The following is a 21,188-nucleotide window of genomic DNA, read 5'->3' as shown; positions in this document are numbered from 1 at the left end:
TGCATAGCATCCAGCGTTGAAACTCAATATATTTTGCTGAACATGGATTCCTAGAAACTATACAATCCTAAGTATAGTTTCACAATTCCTAGTTTTTCACTATTGGGATGTTTTTATTAGATGCAGTAAATTTTTGAGGAAAACATCTAGAAGTAAAAGAACTGTTTGAAATTTCTTTACTAATAAGAATAAACAGATAGCATCCAACAACCATGGCAATAAAACATTTACCCCATCACTGCTCTTACAAGAAGCATTCAGTATGGAATATAAGACAATCAGGGGACATCTTACTACATTAAGTTGATCTGTAGTTATCTGAAATTAGTTGACCCAAAACAAAAAATCAGATTATAATTGAAAAAGCTCGCTTTTATTACATCATATAAAAACACAAAAGAATAGTTAGAAATTACATGTATTCAAGGTTAGATAAAAAAGGAATAAAGAAAAGAATTCAAATTAACAAAGATTCTAATCCCAAAGAACTCATAATTGCACATTCCTCAGCAACCATTTGAATGTGGTTGGGCAATGTCCCACCGAAAACCTTTGACAACTTCCACTTCTGTGAATCCTCCCATTCCCTGAATCTGGTGGGTTCAGCTTTCTGTCTCAAACCACCACCTAAGTATTGAGCAGCTGTCTGCAGCCAGCTCAGGAGTCACCAGCAGCCCTTAGACCCCACACAGAGTGAGCCTATATGCTATAGTAACCACATTTCTGTCAGAGCATGACTTCCTGGGCGATGTGCTTGCTTGCTTTCATGGAATCAGATACAAAATAAAATTCCTAACAAGGACTCTAGATGATATTCTGGAAAAACACTCTCCTAAGCTTAGTGTCTCTCTCTCTCTGTCTCCCTCTCTCCTCTCTCTCTCCTGCTCCCTGTCATCCCCCCCCTCTCTCTCTCTATATATATATCAACACATTTATCTTATTTTTAATGTATCTCCCAGTATTTGTCAATGAAGAACAACTATATTCTAATACCTGATCACTGTTTAAGAATCAGCCAGCCCAAAAGAACTGACGTTATTGTGCATGTGTATGTCATTGTGTATCTCAGTAAAAACGCTAAATGCATCCACTCACCATTGGAGACTTTTGTTTCTTTATTTTTGAATGCAAAGTTTTTGGCATTTATGTCACATAACAATTCCTTATAATTCTATTCATTACTTTTTTCTACTAGATAGAAGATAGCAGATATTTACACAGAACTAATCATTAGCAATTACTATTTTGCACATGATTTTTATTGACTTATAAAGTATTAAAATTTGAGCTTATTCATATTATTTTCATCATTTTAGGAAAAGTAAGGAAATCTTCCTTTCATATAAATAATTGAATATGGCATACATTAGAAATATTTTAAATAAATCTTTATACCACCAGCATCTCTCTAATTTCCGCCTCATAAAATTGGGCAGAGCACATACATCCACAAGGTGGTGCTGTTTCTTCAGAAATGCCAAGGAGAACCAGCTTGGGTTTGTGTTTGCATAGGGCCCTCAGATAAGATGATGCAGGCCTTGGAATACTAGAAGTTCCCCCAAAGGATGTGAAATGCATTTCTTATTTATGGTTTATTATGATTGGCTGTTGTTCATTTTCTAAAGAAGATAATGCTGTAGCAGGTTTCGGTGTCAACTTAAGTTATTGAAAAATCTATATTCATTTTTAAATGCTTAGAAGTAAAATCTGAAGCTGAAATTGTGTCACGGGCCTCAGCTGGGAACAGAGAGGACATAGTCAGGAGATAAGTTTAATCAGAAGCCCCTGCACAGAAATACACAGAAACTAAACGGTAGGATGCAAAATGGATGTGAATACCTAAATCTTTACGTAAGAAGCTAAACAAAAGAGTCATACATTTAGTTAATTTGATTAACTGGAATTCAGCAAAAATGTAGGCAGAGAATCGATGGATGAAGAGTGAGAGGAGAAACTAACAAAGAACAGAAAGAACAGGTATTTCCTATTTCTGCCACCATTTCCTCAGAGACCTGTTTCAGGTGTAGGGGGAGGAAACAGCCGGCTCTCTTTAAATCCTCAGTTCCCCCAGCTCCCTGGTATGTAGCATCTAGCCCTGCTGAGGCCCAGTCTAGCGTTGAGAATTTTATATGCTTATGTCGTCTCTCAGCAGAGGCCCAACTGTTTTTTTGGCAACAAACCAAATGTCAAATAACGTTCTAATACTGAAAACCAAAATGAATAAGCTTTGTGTCCACTTCAGGCATAAAAAGTGTGAAGGGAACATTGCTATTATGCTAACAATATCCCTGTTATGTTAAAAAAAAAAGGCGGGGGAGAAGAAATTATATTTTATTTAAAAATAAGAAAGTTGAGTACTCTGAGAACAAAATGAAACAAACTACATATGAGGGATTTTTTTTTTTCCCCTACAGGAGGAGAGAGCCTGCTGGATATTGTAGCCCAAGCCAACCTGTTCAGCAGCCTGGACTTAAAGAGCTCTCTTTTGTCCCAGGGCCCACTCAAAACTAAGAGCTTTGTTGGCCACTTGGCATAGGAGCTAGGGTATTATGCTCACATAAAGAATTTGCTTTCTCCCAACTCCAAATAGGCTCAGCAAGTTTCATGGTTTTTACTTAGTGGCAAAAGGGCCCAGGGGCTGCAATTTCTTTACAGCGGTTCTCAAGATGTAGGCTGCAACCACCAGTAAAGTATCTCTGGTTGTCTTAGGAACCCATAACCATCAATTCACTTACGTTGTTCCTTCATAATGATCAGTTTGCTACGGAGTGGTGTCTCAGTTCCTACAACCACCAGAAATATGACAGTTGCGACCCACAGGTTAAAAGCCGATGCTAGGACAGTCTTAAATGCCCCATACCACTGCAGTGTTGGATGTTTAGCTAAGATAAAGCTAACCTTCTCCAAACCTGATGTGCATATACGCTTTATCAAATCCCAAGTGGTTCCTGCCTCCTGCTCACCTGGTCCAATCAGCAAAAATGTCAAGAGAGTGGATCAGTGTGATATTTTGAAACTAACAGGTTCACTGCCAATAAAATTTTACACAGGGCTGAAGAATTAATATACCCTTGAGGTGGAAAGCTCAAGGTTTGCTTCTGACCTTGACAGCTGAAAGCAAACAGCTTCTGATGGTCCCTATGGATACATATAGAGATGAAGGCATTTGCTAGATTCATAGCTGCAGAGAAGGTACCTAGAGATGCGTTAATCTGCTCCAATAAGGAAACTACATCTGGAAGAACAGCTGCAGTTGGAAATACCACTTGATTAAGTTTTCTATAATCAGTTGTTAATCTCCATGATGTGCATGGGCCCCGCACAGGAGAGTTTGAGGTAAATGGGATGGGAGTCACCACCCTTGCATGTTTCAAGTCTCAGATTATGGCACTAAGTTCGATTCCTCCAGAAACTCAGTATTGTTTTGTGTTCAGTGTTTCTTTGTAAATTGAAGTGATCCTTGTTTCTATTTGAACATCCCAAATGTAATAGCTTTCACTCCACAGATCAGGAAATTAACGTAGAATACTGTCAACTTCTAAGTATATGTCTCTCCCTATTAAGCATTCCAGAACCACTCTTTTTTAATATACTATTTAACCATGAAACTATTAATACTGAGGAAAGAAATAACATGAGCACCAGAATATTCAAAAAACACCCAAATACATGAAATGCTGTAATTAATACTGTTAAAATATTAAATTACCAGTAACCACCAATATAGACTCAATGTAATCTAATCTAATCACATTCCTCATAGAACTATGTCTTTAAAAAAATACCTAAAATTGATATGGAAGTACCAAACTCTCCAAATGGCCAAAGTAATTCTGAGTGAAAAGGATATAGCTAGAAGTATTAATTTAACTGACCTCAGTTTATACTACAGACCAATCATAACAAAAACAATACAGTACACACACACATACACACATACCCCAGACAAATAAAACCACTGGAATATATAACCCAGAAATAAATTCATAGAGCTATAACCATTGATTTTTTTTAACAAATTACCAAAAACATTCTTTGAAACACTGAAGAGAAGGCACCTTCCTTAAGGCAGGGAAAGTGGACAGTCCCATATAAGAATAAGTCTTGATCCTATGTGAAACTTCAAAAGCTACTCAACTGAAAGCAATGCAGACTTCAGTAACTGAAACTTTGAAATTGGGAAAAACTTAGGGAGAACACTTTCTGTATGAGCAAAGGCCACCGATTACTGAAGATGACACACATACACACACACACACACACACACACACATCCCACAGTATTAATATGCCAATTAGAAGGTCAAACTAAAAGAGATGAGATTTATTCTTGAAGCACTCTGAAACATTGGAAAAGGTGTTAGAATTTTCTTTGAGATCTTGAGGATAAAAGTTTTACTCTTGGACTACGTGACTAAATGTTAAAAATACTGGTTTCTTCTTTTTCTCTTATTCATTACGCTGTCTTCACTCAATTCTTTCCAAGGTGAGATTCTGAGATGATGCTTTTCCCTGTGTTACATTTATGCTTTTATGACTGAATCAGCAAGAGTCTTAATTTTAGTCACCAAGAATGATCACAAACAGTCTCACAACAGACAAATGCAGGTTTAATTTTATGTATGAGATATCGATGCTCTGGGAGTATGAGTAGCTTTGTCTAAAATCAAAAAGCTGGTAAGAAAATAATAAAATTAATAAAACATAAGTAGGTTTATGACCATAACTCAGACTTCATCCAAGCTCACATAACTTACAGTACTTAATAAATATAATGCTTCTGTCTCCCTTTATGAAATTAGAGACTATTATTACATTTTGAGGGTAGCAATCTTCTTAGACTAATTCCACAGAGGACTGGATGTTTTCATCAACCGAAAGGTCAGAATCACTGCTCTTGGTACCACTTCTTCCAGTCACAGCAAGTGACCACAGGTTTGAATACTTAAACTCAACATTGGATGGAGGAGAAAATGCAGGTGTGTCCTAGTGGCCAGCCTATCTGGCATCCTTCGCTTCTAAATAAGAAGCATGGCACACCATGTTCCTAAGTACTCTCAGAAGTCAGAACACTGAATTCTGAAGTGGAATTAATAGCCAGTAGCTGCCCTGCGAATGAGTCTGCACTGTCCAAAGTTTCTTTTATGTGCTTTTCCACACAGAGACCCTGAGTAACATGCTAGCTAGTCACACTAAATAGGTTTCCACTCTATCAATAGTAGTGCACATGCAAGAAAGCAGACACTGTTCCTTGGAACCATCTCCAGTGGTTCATTCCTGTGCCCTTTCCCAACCCATGGGCATAGCAGTCTTTCTGGGGGTGCCCCAATAATAAGGGCACTAGAGCTTACCAAATGGATAGACTGGAAAACCAGTGAGTCCCTAGTATCTACTGAGCCATTCAGTATCTACTTCCTAGCATTGGGATTATAGGTGTGTGCAACCACACCCAGATTTTCACATGCTTGCCAAGCATCCAAAACTCCGGCACTTCTGCTTGCACAACATGTGCTCTATCTAATGAACCATTTCCCCATCCCTATAATATTTTAATTTATAAATCTTGTACAATTTCCTTACATAAAAGAGGCTAACTACCGTGTCTTTACCAAGTACTTGAGAGAATAAGTTCTTCCATGACTCAACATGATCTCACTGTTGCCTCTCATGACTCAGCATGATCCAGTTATTGACTCTTTTCATGTTTAATGGCACTTTGTCCTTCGTTAAACTCAATTCTGTCACATTTAGGTTCTGTCACCTTAGGGACATTTGTAACTAGCTCTCAAGGACCCGAGAGCTTAAAACAACAGATACTCCTTCTGTCACTGTTCCGGGCAGAAACTGTACACAACTTAAATTTCAGTAGGTTTGACCCTTTCTGTCCGTTCCAGTAGATATGATACTTTCCACGTTTGCCTTCCACTTTCCTCCTATTACTATCCTCTCTGTGTCTTTCTCTGTCTCCTCCCCTTCTCACAAGGATAACAACCAGAAAATTTAGAATCCTACATTCAGAGTAACTACACCATAAAATACTTAAACAATTGCAGCTATAAAGAAGCTGTTACTAAGTGATATCACACTCCGAAACTCTGAGTGGGTGTGAATTTTGTGAAAACATATTTTCCCTGTCATATATTTTAATGTTATTACATTTGTTCTGATAACTAGCCAAAAATAATTTCAGTGAAACAGTTTGTATATAATATATATATATGTGTGTATTATAATTACATATGAGTATATATACTTGTATTTTGTATATATATATATATATAGATATAGATAGATATAGATATACCAGCCATAATTGCACAAGTGAAAACGTTGTGCTATGCAGGTCTCTCTTCATTTAGAATTACAGCTGTCTAAGACCATTGGTGCGTTTTCTCCTTCAGTAGCCTGCGTAGTACCTTTTAGGCACTTTGTTTTGGAATAGGGATGAAAGCAGTGAAGATGTTAAGCAACAAAGCTATCAAAGTTCTAATACATTTAAATAAAGAGCTTTCTGGGTCACCAATCTCAGGAAGAACTATTGAGTCCTTTAAACTGATAGAAAAAGAAGATTTTTTTTCTACACAGACTGAATCCAGAGTGCCATGAATGCTCTTCCAGCAATCTACTCACCAACGAGCTACATTCAATCCCTCTTTTTACTTTTATCAATTTTTATTTTTAAGATAAAGTCTTACTAAGTGGTCCAGGTCTTGTCTTGTAACCTAGGATAGTTTTGCAATCCTCCTGCCTCATACTTCCTCCTCTTAGAGTTCTAGGCCTATGTCATCAGGCCATACAGACTTGGTTGGCTGATTGGTTGATTCATTGATTTTTCACCCTTTTACAAAATGATCTGCACTGTCAAGAGCAATCATACCCTAAGGAGGGAAAGAGGAGCACAGCTTTCTTAGATGTTCCTATTAAATGTAACCTTGAAAGGACACAGGCAAGTTAGATGTGGATCTATGAATACTCATTGATGGGATTTAGATGGATCTGAGCATGAAGCCTTCCCACACTTTAGGAAAGCTTCCACTTTCATAATTACATTATGGAAATAAATACACTTGAATTCTCGGCACTGCTCCAACATTAATTCAAATGAAATTTCCTTTTCCTTATCTACAGATATTTACTTGCAATGCTACCTTAAAAACAAAATTATTTTGTCTTTAAATAAATGTGTTTAAATGTTTGAAAAGAATTAAAATATATGGGGTTACTTTAATATGTTGGGGATTGTAGATTTCTGCTTCTTACAGGTTAGTACATAGAATTCTTATCTGTGCATGGATTATTATTATCCTTAGGATCACACAATTTAAATTAGCAAAACACTATCCTGTAATCTACTACAAATAGTAGCTTAGAGTCCATACAAACTGATCCATAAGTAAGAGCTTTTAAAGCTCTGGGAGGGAAAAAGAGGTGGGGTGGAGGGAGGAGGACATAAGTCCTTCTATACAGAATTGATTGAAGTCTTAATACTAAAAATAATGAACCAAATCCAATTTGTGCTAAAAATAATTTCCTGGGAGAGAGAAATAAAATTCCCAATATTGATATATTTAAAATAAATAAGATATAATTACTAATTACAAGTTCCAATCTTCTAACCATGACATGGCTATCGAAAGTATGTACCCACGGCAGTTCAGCTGACCTACAAAAGCCTGCATGAATCAAGTTAGCCAAAATTCCAACATAGATGTGGATAAAGGTGCTCAGGACCCATCTAGTGTTGAAGAGTTTCTGACTGTAGGTAGTTTCTGAGGAAGAAGAATCATTCTTTCTTAAAAGATTTGGCCACTACATAGGTGTCCCATGCTCTGGTAGATGGCTTCACACCCATTCATATATGGGCTGCACTAACTGGGACTTTGGACATAGTAAAAGAAACTGGGGAGTGGCATATTGAGGCTGCATGAAGGGAGTTAGGGGGAAAGAGAGGGTGAACATCACACTTCATTGTATGCATATATGACAGTACGGACAATAAGGAAATTTTAAATGAAACAAAAAAATACTTTCCAGTATCTTAAATTTTATAGCATGCTAATATAAAGGTCAAGCTTTCATTAACAATCCTGGCATTTTGCTTTTCTAGAGAATTAGAGTTTTATACATAGTAGCCAGCAAAAAGAATGAAGTATTGCTTTCCAAATGAGCATTGTGTGTTTTGGTCTCTGCAATGAGTATACGGGTACTACATTTTAGGTCCTGGTGTAATACATCCTAACCCACTTCTCCATTTAATTAACTAAACATTTATTACTTAAAAGTTGGGCTTCTGCAACTTCCTGTATGGAAAATTGACTTGCATTTGATTTTGTTGGGTTCATATCTTATCAGCAGCCAAAATGTAATAAATATTGGTGTTTGAAAAGGGACAGAACCCTGAGAATGCTGGCTCTTTTCTCCACTGACTAAGGCCACGCAGCATCCCATCCTTGGATTCTAGGAGAAGCAGCTGCAACTGAGATTCACCTGTGGGCAGTTATCTCAAGCAGTCCTTGTGTTGGCATTCACACGCTTCTCTGGGCACTGTCGTGATATATTTTTAGAATAGTCAAGTAAACATCAGCTTTATTGTCTTGACTAATAAATCTAGCCTCATTGACTCTGTAGAAATCTGTGGCTGTTGGGTTCATGGACGGTGTGTAGGGTTTCCTGAATATATCTCCCATGAATAATATTGAAAAGATATCTGCAAACCAGTCTTGAGTTAAACTCATTCTACATTCATTTTTAACTAAATTTAAGCTGATTTATCACTTAAAGCTTGTAGAAACATTATCAGTTATTGAAATCCAAAACTTTTAAACATTTTGGGTACCAAAAAATGTAAATTTCTTGGTTTATTCTTACTCAGAAGAATGATTGCAATTTAGTGCAAATTATCCCTTTAAGAACTGATCCAACACTTATCTCCGAAAAAGACATCTTCCCATAAAACAGAACTGTTCCAAATGTATGACGATTTTTCTATAACTAGCTATCTATCTATATGCTCCCATTTATATTTATTTCATCATTAAGAGGAAAATTTGGTAACAAATTACAGTGTGAAATTCTGTAACCGACGTGTTACTTTGCACACTTATTTTCTAAAATGCCTAAAATAATAGCAAATACACAGTAGACATTCCAAGATGCTTTCTTAGTAAGCATTTATTTTTACTTCATATTTTCACATTTTAATGAGTAATTATACATATATATAGCTGTATTCAACTCTGTTCTTCACATAAACACCATAAATTATAGCATCTTTGATAAAAAAAAAAATAGCTCCAATTTATTGTGTTAGATAAGAAAATTCTAATTAGTGAATGTCCTCTACTTAGCCAAGAATTCAAAATACTCAAAGATATGTTCTGTTTTATATAGTTTGGAATATATAAATATGAATAATATATTTATACACATGTAATAAACTTTATATTTATGTATGTTATATAAACACATATAATCTATAGAACAAGCAGCTGTGTAAAGATAAGTCACACAAAGGCATAGACACAAAAGAAGAAAAATAAAAAATAAATAAAATATTGATCATATAATTATTATAAATATATTTATAATAGTCAATCATATTTGTCAAAATTATGGTATTTATTTTGAGGAGCTAATAGAGTTATATTAAGATTATTAATAATTGATATTATATAACAACAGGTGATAAATTTGTATTTCAATCAATTATAATTTTATACATGTATTACAAAATAATTTATTACTTTGTTTTTATGTGTGTGTGTATGTATAGGCAAGTTACAGGCAGGTGTGGAAGTAAGAGCAAAATTTGCATTAGCTGATTCTCTCACTATGTGAGCCATAGGAATTGAGCTCTGATCAACAGGCTTGGTATCAAGTATCTTTTCCAACTAAGTCATCTTGCTGGCCCTCAATTGTTTTTCTAAATCCACAACAAAAAAAGTATCCATGCCAAGTACAATCTCTAGCTCATTTTTATTATCATATCTTATTTCATTTCTTTATTGATTTACTTTTAACACATTTTCTTTAGGGATGGAGAGACAGCTGAATGGTGGAATACTTGTTTAATATGTATGAGGGTTCAGAATTAATCCCCAGTATCCATTTTCTTACTTCAAGTATATTTTAACAGATTATTAAAAATAAAGAGATAATTAAGCAAAGGTTATCTCTAATGATTGGGTTTCTACACCATTCTAACATCTCAAGTAATTTGCTGGGTCATAGAAAAATACTAATTCTCTATTATTTCCTGTCATATCAACCACCAACCAAACAAAATGTTAATCAATATCTAAAATTGCTTTTCTCCCCTAGGAATTACATTAAAAATAATTTCTAGATCTTACAACATGTTTTATATTTCCTATTAATTAATTCCATGTTTATAATTAACTTACACATGTGCCATAATTTAAAGTCATTTTGTGGTGCTAGAGATCATACTTGAAGGCTTGCAGATACTTGTCAGGTGCTCTACTGTAGAGTCACAATCCTTAACATGTAATTTAAATTTGTGTTTGCTCATTCTAAGACATACTTTGAGTGATTTTTAACAAAATTATAGATATCACAATATCACCATTACAAAGGTGAACACAAACATGGGCTAGGCACCGTACAAACCATTCTATGTTCACTCATTGAATACAGTGTACGTTGTAGTCCTCATCATGAAGTTTAAGACACTGAGTCACAAGAAAAACAAAGATCACTCACTGTTGAGCATAGCTAGCAAAAAAACAGAATTTAAAACAAATTTGAAACAGATATTCCAGAGGTCACAGATTTACATAAATTACAAGCTGTATACAATATTGGATGTGTTCTTAACTTTTTGGCATTGGGAAGGATGAAAGGATCATTTCATATAGTCCTGGCAAGCCTACTAAATCATCTGAGCTCAGATATGCCTTGAAATTGCAGTGCAGCTTTGCCTGAGTTTCCCACATGCTGGGACTACAAGCATGCTTGATTGTAAGTCATCATGATTTTACTCTATAGTGAAAATATCTTCCTTTTTGGTCCATCATTAGTAATTAAAATTGTGGAGTGGGATTGCTCAGTGAGTGGCTTAAAGAATTTTTTTCTCTTCCAGAGAACCTGAGTTTATTTCCCGGTGCCCATGTTAGGTGGCACACAACTGCCTGTTTATGCCTGTCAATGCCACTGGCCATCAGTGGCACTTCAATCATGTGCACATACCCACATTCAGACATGCATGCCTGTATGCATATTTCTAAAAAATTATACATTTATAACATAATTAGAGTGGCATGGGAATTTTTACAATGTCAGAGAATTTATTAAGTGAGATGAATTAAATTCAAAGAATTAATTATACAAGTTAAATAGATCTCAAATAAGAAGCACTCTGTTCTCATTTACTTTTAAATATGCTCTGTCATGGTCCTAATATTGAGTTGGCTGATAAGTTTTGTCAATTTAGAGCTTTAAGAATGAATGTTATTGGGGCATTAAGACTTTGTCCATATTGAGAAGGTTCAGCATTGGACTCTTCAGAGAAAGCTAAATCAGAACTGAAGCAAATCCACCAAGGAAGAGGGAACTGACCCATTCCCTTTTTGTCTTCATATATGTTTATCCTAGATCCTGGACAGGAATAATAATCCTAGATGCTGCCAGCTATGTGTCAAGCACTTACATTCTAGATTTGTAATGTGAGATTAATTATAGGCAAATCTTTGGAAGTCTTCCCATGAGAACACCATGCGTCTTTGCTGTATTTGCCACCAGAGTGGCAAAATGTGTGAAGAGAACTACTTAAATGAGGTCATTTTACTTGAACTTAGTTTTAGAAGTTTCTTCCTGGTATCATTTGTCTCCATCCTAGTACATCTGAGGTGAATCAAAAGAGCATAGCAGAAGGGTGTGCTGGCACTCAGGGTCAGGAAAAAAAGGAGAGAGTGAGAGGAAGGAGAAGGGATGGAGAAGAGGGAGGGGGGAGAAAGGGAGACGCAAGGAAGAGGAAGGAGAGAGTAGAAAATAGAGGCAGAGAGGGACAGAGAGAATAGCTAGAGGCTTTGGACAAGAAGTAATATCCTCTAGAAGAAGCATGCCCTGTGATCTACTTTCTCCACAAGGCTCCAACTACTGCTTGCTACCCACTGATAATGTTGACATGCTCGTAATCCTATCACCATCAGTAGTTCATCATGAGCTGGCACCAAACCTTTACTGCATGATCCCAAAGGAATATTTCATCCAATGAAATTCATAGATACATCCACTATTTTAGTTTACTTCTTACCTTTAGTCTATCAAATTGAATCACCTACTGTTTTCTGATCCTTTAATCATGAATATGCATTGCCTGATCTGAGATGCTGTTTTGGTGAAGTCTCATTTTGCATAGGTGGCTCCTCTTCCCTGTGTTACAGAGAATAAAACTTCTAGAGCTCTGCTTACCAGGAGATAACTGTGTCAATGGTACTTTCTTGATGTCTTTTGGATTATTGATAACTCACAGTGACAAACCTGTCATGATTACCAGTCACTAAACTTGTTCTAAATACACCTAAGCTTTCACCATACACATATGGTTGAAATATACATTCAACAATACAACATTACAACATATTGTTGTCAGTATTACAGTTTCGGTCTTGTTATGGTTTGGATAATGTTTGTTCCCTGCAAGCTCATGGGCTCAAAGATTTAACCTTAGATGCTAACATTATTTAAGGAGGTGGTAGGAGTTTTAGAAGGTGGAATCTAGCCGAAGCAAGAATTTCCCTGTGGCAAGCACCTCAGCTAAACTGCTTCCTGTTCACTATGACGTCAAGAAATTCCACTAGCACACTCTCCTGCCATCATGATGCTCTTCCCAAGTTTATGGTCCCAAGCAACCACTTGCAGAAGACTTTTAAACTGTGAAAAGATTAACATTTTCTACTTTAAATATTTTGTCAAGTATCTGGCTCTAGCTATGCAGAAGTTCTAACACAGAGCTTTCAGCAAAATAATGGAAATTCTACTCTACATTTTTGAGCTTCATATTCCTTGATGTGTTCACAAACTCAATCAAAGACTCGCCATCTGAAGACCTACTATTACCAGCCTCTTATTCTAACTTATTTCTTCATCAAATATTCCTCAGTAGCTTGTAATAGTCTAGGCATTCTTGAGAATGTTAGGCTTCTGAGAGTAAAGCCAACATACACGGAAACCACTGCACTAAAGAGACACAGATAAATTGCCCTCGTTCTGCTGAGTAACTCCCCACCCACGCACAGGCAGCGAACTCTAATTATCAGTGGGCCACACATAAAAAGAAGACAGGAATGTAGGAGGGAATGCCTTGGAAGGAAAGATGCCAGTGGGGGAGTGAGTGGGCTATTGGGGGAAAGTACAGAGTGAAAATGACTAAAATTCATTAAATAAATGTATGAAACTGTCAAACAATTAAAAATTCAACTAAAAACAGGCAAAAGAGATTCTCATATCCAATTAATGCTAAGCAATATAGAGACAAAGGAAGTGGTTCAGCGGATAAAGATAACATTTGGCAAGATAAAGGTCCGAGTTTATATTTCCACCATCAACCCCCCCCCCAAAAAAAAGACAAATAAGAAAAATCAACAACAGCAAACAATGACAACAAAATCCTGCGCATGACAGTGCATATCTCTAATTCCAGTCCTTCTTCTATGGAGATACACCAGACACAGCATACTGAGTCCAGTAAATCTCAAAGGTTTATCCTGTACTGCGAGCTTCAGATACAAGTGATTATCTCATAATGATGCCAAGTAAATGAGGAAAACTCCTATGTTTACCTCAGGTGAACTTGCCTACCCCTACATCCTCGTGTGAACACATGGGTATATTCTGCACTTGCACAAAACATCATAGTACGATGTACAATAGTCTATTTTCCATTTCTTTCATTTGCTGCTATTTCCCCTAAAAGACTGTATTTCAAGTTTTATTGGGGTCCCATTTCTTTCCCCCAGCTAAAATTTCACTGTAGAGGTTTCCCTCCTTACAACCTTACAGCATCGAAGCCTGAAATCTACTTTTATCATCATTGAACTCGGGAAATTTCCATATGATTGGAAATCCAACAATGACTTAAGCAGAAATGTGCCATGACCTTATGTACATACAAAAATATCAATCCTGGTGCTTTTACTAAAGTCAGATGGTAAGAAAGATTGTGGGTGTGACCACTGAGCTAGCCTAATAGAAGTAGTGAGAGAGTCTGGTGTATTCCAGAATAACTGTGAAGACATATCTTGCCATACATCTCTGTAGCTATTGCTTCCAGACAGAATAGGTATGAAGTAGCTAACTGCTGATATGGGTAAAATTGTAGTAGCCTTGTGAAGAGGGGTACAAAAGGTCAGATATCTATATGAGTTTAACTTGCAGTGGTTTAAATTACACTAAATATCGCAGAGGATTTGTTAAATATTTAGTTTAACACACAAGTCTGAAATTTATCAACATAGTTGCTATGTTTTCAGTTACCTATTCAGTTGTTAAGATTAAAGATTATTCACTATTAATTGATAAAATAGTTCAGAATCAAGAAAGTAAATGGGGAAAGGTGGAGGAAGCAGGAGGAGGGGAAGGGGTGGGCATGGGGAGAGCATTGTAAATGGGAAAAGAATGTATTAGAAAAATTCTTAATAAAAAAGAAAAACATCAAAAAGAAAATAAATGTTGGTAGAAAAGAGTACAAGGTCTGTACAATAAGCATCTAATGACGTATCAGTTTCTCCATTTAAAAGTTATTAATATACAATTACCTGCATTTGTGCAGCGTGGTATGGTATTTCAGCATGTTCTGGTCAAATCTGTGAGGATTTATGTTTCTATCTTGTTAACATTATGCTGTGTTTGGATCGTTTGAAGCTCCTCTCTTCCAGTTCTTTTTAAAAAGCCAGACTAATTGCACTGAGCTATAGTTCCTCCTTTGTGCTACAGAACATTGGGACTCATGGTTTCTACCTAAGCTCTTTGGAACCCTATTATAGATATTATTCTTCTAGCCTCTCCTACTTCTACTAGCCTTTCATGATTACTATCACACTTACTATTTATCTATGGTAAAGATCACTTTTGGATGACTGCAAGAAACTTTTCATGGATCTTTTTGTTTGTTCTCCTCTGATATATTCTCTAGTGTAGCCAAGAAGATATTATAAAGAAAATTCCAATAAGGTTGTCCTCACTTTTGAAAACTCCTAGAGTTCCTTAATTTCCTCAGTACCGAATACAAACTCCTCCCATGTCCTTCTCCAATCTAACAGTTCTAGCATTCAGTCTTACCATATCTCTCATCTAGAGATTATTCCTTGCTCTGTCCACACACGGGTATTTTACTTTTGGCATGCAGTTTCTTACATGCCATATTCCTCACCCAGAATTGTTTTATTCACCCTGCAACCGTAAAGTGGTACCTTACTTTGCTGTCTCTTTGTGTTTGTTCATCAATTGGATTTGTGGCCTTTTTGCTTGGCTTACACCTGACCCTTCACCTACATGATGCTTTAATTAGTTTTTAACAAGCTGTCTGCCCATTATATTGCAAAACTCTAAAACTTAATCAAATATATTGTACAGGATTTATACCCAAACATTCACCAAATTTGAAGTAAATAGAATGAAAAACGCTAGATGTGAGATTTGTGATGCCAAAATGTTAAATTAGATCAAAAATAAGATTTATATTACCTTATATCTTATTATGAGTAAACTGAGAAAACTCAAACTTAGAATGAGTTTGGGAGGTTTTAAATTTTTAAGTCCATTTATAATTAGAAAAACTTATAACCTTCTCTAAGCAACAGCCTCAGGAAATTGAATTTAAAAAAAATTATACAGTGTGTTTACCCAAATTGCAAGAACTATCGAGAAGCTATAAAATCTGAACAGAAAGTACAAAAACACAGACTGTGCAATTTCTGCTCCTCTGTGGGGGAAATTAATAGAGCTAAAGAGTGTTCAGGACATTGTGTGCATCACGCCTGGGACAAACCGAATGGGGAGTTCGTTTATCCATTGCTCTCCAGAACTGAAGAATGCCATTGGCATTTAACAAAAAGAATCTTAGAACAATTAAAAATAGACCCAGTCCAAAATTCAGCAAACAAAAATAATTTACTGCTTACGGTGGGAAAACAAAACCCAGGGAACCACATTCCCAGTGGCATTCTCGCTGTAATTTCTGGGTGAGGCAATGAGACAGATTTAAACCCCAATTATACCCTGGAGTAGAATGAAATGTGTTCCCATTTGCTTGATATGTGTTACAATGTAGTCAGGAACATGCTTCATGTTGTTTAAGTTTAGCCCACATCACTCCTTATTAGATTTCATTCACATGACCTTAAGTAGCATCAGTTTTTCCAGAGTATGAATGCTAGTTAACAAACAGAATGTATTCCAAATTGTACTCCAGAATATAACCAAATATAAAAATAAATCCATAAATCCGTTGGTACATGTTCTGATGAAATATGTGTCATTATATTTTTCTTTTTGCCAACTTGATTTTCTAAGCTCAATGCATACACTTGGATTTAGTTTGCAGCGTGGGAAGAATTGCCATGCCATTCCAAGGGCTAGTCAACACCTGTATGCTTCCCGGGAGTAATGCTTCATACTGTGGGTGCCACAGGGATGTGCAACCCAGTTTCCTGCTTTCCAGATGCCTAGGTATGCAGTCATCTCTCACTGCAAAGGGGTGCTTGGTTTTAGGGTTCCCAGCAAAAACTGTAGGCATTCAGTTCCTTTACAATGAATCATATGACTATATGAATGTAACCTATGTACAACTTCTTTTTTGTAAATTGCGGGTCATCTGTAATACATGTTACATGGTATATTCTGTACCATCATTTTAAAAATTCTATTGTTTAGCTATTATTTGCAAGAAAAAGTCTGTGACTATGAAATATGAGTTCAAGTCATTTTATAAATATTTTAGTTTACATTTGCTTAAATCTACAGATGTAGAATACATACATTTTGAGGAAGGAATATATTTTATATATTTTCAAATTATGATTTTGGGGTTAAAAATTTAGCTTGGTGATAAAGACAAGCTTAGCATATGTAAGCAAGACTTTTTTTTTTCTTCCAACACTGCGAAACAAACATATGAGCACTGTTTAGCTATTATATATTGCTCTTTGGTTAGCAATTATCTAGTTTGCTTTATTAATTTTTCTATTTTAACATATACTAACTTTTTATGCTGCTTATTAATCTGTGATCTAATTTTTATGAGTTGGACGCATATGTTGAATGTAGAACATCCTTTCAGAAAACTTTGAAGACAAATTTAAGTTATTATTTCACAGACATCACTTTTCTCGGTAAGAGAAGAGTTATTATTCTAGGATAAATATACAATGTAGAGCTGAAGCACTATTCTCCACAGCATCATTGCTTGATTCTCTATTTTAAAATATCCTTAAAATGTGGCATGTTTACACAATGGAGTATTACTCAGCTGTTTATAACAGTGACATCAGGAAATTAAAAGGGAAATGATGGAACTAGAAAAAAAATATCATTCTGAGTGAGTAACCCAGATCATGAAAGGCAAACATAGTATGTACTCTCTCATAAATGGATATTATCTGTAAAGTAAAGGATAGCTATGCTACAATCCACAGCTCCAGAGAGACTAGGAAACCTGGAAATCTGATGCGCAAGGCAAACTCCCATGAACCTACANAGCCAGGTGGATCTCTGTGAGTTCGAGACCAGCCTGGTCTACAGAGCTAGTTCCAGGACAGGCTCCAAAGCCACAGAGAAACCCTGTCTCGAAAAACAAAACAAAACAAAACAAAACAAAAAAAAAGTTGCCTTTAGAACACATCTTCTCCCATGACCCTTTCCCACTAAGAGTGGTTTCTTTTTTTTTTTATTTTATTGATTTTTATTGAGTGCTACATTTTTCTTTCAATAGCTAGTCACTCAAAATTTTATACTGGGAAGCTAGTTTTCTTAAATGATACGATGAAGTCATTCATTTCTGATGTGTGTGTTCCTATGTACATGCAGTGTAGAAAGCAGAAGGTGGCATATGTCACCCGAGCAGTCACCTGTCACATTTAAGTATAACACCTTCTGTCAATCATGTCACTGAACTTTTTAAGTTCACTTATAGTTCATATGTCCATACATTACAATGCTGGAAGTTCTGTGGATAGCATAAGTACCTATGTGAATCCAAACATATTTCCTGTAAGAATGTAAAAGATGATTACAGAAAGGAAATGGGAAATGCTGGTGAGCTCTTCCTACATGTCAGTTAGTCAGGATGATGGTGTATCACACAGCACATCAGTGTTAGACAGGAAGCAGCTGCAATCAAAGTTATCATTTTAGCAATCACTGAGATTTTAAGGGAGCTAAATCTGATAAACTTAGGCCATGTGTTGTTCGTGTTATGGTATTTCTATGATGAAACATCATGTCCGAAAGCAAGTTGGAGAGGGGAGGGATTTATTTGGCTTACACTTCCACACTCTAGTCCATCACTGAAAGAAGTCAGGACAGAAATGCAAGTATTGGAATCTAAATTCAGGGCCTGAGGTAGAGGCTGTAGGGGACTGTTGTTACTCGTGACTTTCTCAGTCTGCTTTTTTTATAGAATCCAAAACTACCAGCCCCCAGGGACGGCACCAGCCACAATGAGCTGGGCCTTCTCATCAGTCACTAAATAAAAATATACCCTAGAGCCCAATCTTATAGAGACACTTTCTCCATTTATTTTCCCTTCTTTCAAATGACTCTAGCTTGTATGATGTTGACCTCAAATTAGCCAGCACATGCATGCTTCTCATGAAATCTCACCACATTTAGATAAAGCAAAGAGTGATAAAAATCCACCAACGGACCATTTGCTAACATAAATTGGATATTACTTATTATTTAATTTATATACTCTGAATTTTCTTCCTAAATCCTGAAGTGACAAGGAAACCATCTGGAGTCAGTTGCTCCATAAAAACTTTGATGTCCCAATACATCAAGCTCCTCTTACCACTTAAACTTTATCTTTGGGGGTCTTATTCAGTGATTAAGCACTTGACCCTCAAACATTCAGAATACGGTTTGGGTCCCTAGAACCTACAAAAATGTCTGGTAGGCACTGTGCCCGCCTATAATTCTATATTTAAAAGAAGGGCACAGGGGATTACCAGAGCAAGCTAGCTAGTAAGAATGGCTAGAGAAATGATTTTTGGCTTTTCATAAGAGACCAGACTCTACCTCATGGAAAAGGTCAAAGAGCAGTTGTGGGTTGCTCCTAAAATTCATTGTGGGCCTCTACAAACATATGCACACATGTGCAGGTGATCCCTAACCTGTACCTACATGCATTCAAATATCTAGGCACACACATACATGCTACACACCACTAAAATGGAAAAATAAATATTATAGCTCTAATAACTTGAGAACTTGTTCCTTAGCTGTCCAAAACACTTTTGAGTTGAGTACGAAAGAAACGTTATAGAGAATAAGTACCAAACATAGTATGCTGTAGTTTTCCTGTGTAAAATCAAATACTATAAAACTCAATTCCAATACTCAGCTTTAGAATTATAAATTCTCAATTACAGCCTATTATTAGAATAGAAATTATTCATGATTTTAAAACATTACTATTTTTCATCTTTTGCAATGTGAATTGAACCTAGGTTATCGTGCAATAGGCAGGTGTTAACCGGTAAGCCACACCCCAGTTTTTTATTCCTGTGTCACCAGTTTGAACATAGATTAATTACTTGAGAAATTACCATTTCACGCCCCTTGATCATCCCTAAAATCAACGTTACACTTTTTCAACAAGCCTCAATATATGACATGTGGTAAACAGTAACTCTTTATGAAATGAAATTCTTACATCTAATTAGGGTCTAACTTACCGGTGGATCCGCCCCTTTAGAACCAGCCAGCCCTCCTGTTAGTGATTCGATGTCCTGAAAAAGGGAAAATGGATTGTTTTAAATACTACAAAATCGCAATATCCAGGCCCACAGTGTATTGTCATTGGCAGAAAGGCTTGGATGCTACAGTTATTTTTGTTTCCTGGCAATATTGGATTCCACAAAATTATTATTAAATAGCTAATTATTTTCTCTAACTTTTCATAATGTGTAAAAGCAAAAAATAAAGGTAAGCAGGCGATTGTTGTTGAAATAGGAAAAGAAAATGGCTCTAGACAGGAAGATGCTTTGTCTTAAAGAGCTAAAGAGTATCCAGAACAGAGAAGGAAATAACTCCAATCAATGTATTATTCTTCAGAACATTACTTCGCCATGGTACTGTATCCACAAACCTTTTAAATTGCCTATGGTTCACTCTGTAACGCATGCATAAAATGCTAGGCGATATGGGTCACTTTGGTGTTCTTGCAAAAAGATTAATTCTTAATGATGAATTAACAGCTACAGAAGATAACACATCGGAAATGATTCTACTTGTCAGAGTTAGTATGAGTGCAGAAAATGAAAGATGCTATCATGAGTTTCAGAGGCAGCGATTTATAGAAATGAGTTCTAGTGCTTGATGTAATTGATACCAATCTCATAACTTTTCAGAATAAACTGAAGTGGCAGATTTTAAAATAAAATCTCACATGATTGTAATCACTTCTCTCTCTCTCTCTCTCTCTCTCTCTCTCTCTCTCTCTCTCTCTCTCTCTCTCTTTCTTACACACACACACACACACACACACACACACACGTCTGCTCAAAGGTATCCTGCTACTAGCCATACTTGACACTGTCACCCTAACAAATAGATAAAATCTTTGAAATATATTGACTTAATTGAACCTTAGGCTTGAGTTACTGTCACATAACATCGAAGGCAGACCCTGTCTCCCATCTTGCTGTAACCTGATTATCTGAGGTTTCCACCAATGTTTTACACGTTGTCTTTACAATGTTTTACAAATGTCTTGGTTTATAACTTTATTTTCTCTGTTATGTTAAAAACTCCATGGGATTGTTTCCACATTGAAACATATAACCCAGGCAACACAGAATTTGGGGATTAGTCTAGCCTCAAAGTGATCAAAGTCCTACTAGACTTTGTTAACTCCCATGAGAATCATGAGAAGCCTTAATGTCTCAAGGAGTAGATGGGGAGGTCGAGTGGGGGGATGGGGGGGAAAAGCCAGAGAAAGAGAGGGAG

At 36.2% G+C, this 21,188-nt stretch overlaps 1 protein-coding gene across 3 annotated transcripts in view; it reads right to left on the bottom strand.

The window, feature by feature from the left end:
- Ppfia2 (PTPRF interacting protein alpha 2) overlaps positions 1-21,188 on the bottom strand; it is a 321,929-nt gene that overhangs the window by 245,016 nt on the left and 55,725 nt on the right. For all 3 annotated transcript variants that reach the window (XM_050135586.1, XM_050135584.1, XM_050135585.1), the window contains exon 2: positions 19,916-19,969. In XM_050135586.1, the coding sequence (XP_049991543.1) occupies positions 19,916-19,969 (54 nt within the window). The remainder of the gene's footprint in view (positions 1-19,915; positions 19,970-21,188) is intronic.

This window comes from Alexandromys fortis, unplaced genomic scaffold, assembly GCF_014885135.2.
Source record: "Alexandromys fortis isolate MF-2015 unplaced genomic scaffold, M_Fortis_MF-2015_v1.1 scaffold_24, whole genome shotgun sequence".
NCBI lineage: Eukaryota > Metazoa > Chordata > Mammalia > Rodentia > Cricetidae > Alexandromys > Alexandromys fortis.
The sequence above is the reverse complement of the archived record's forward strand: the minus strand, read 5'-3'. Positions and strand labels throughout refer to the sequence as shown.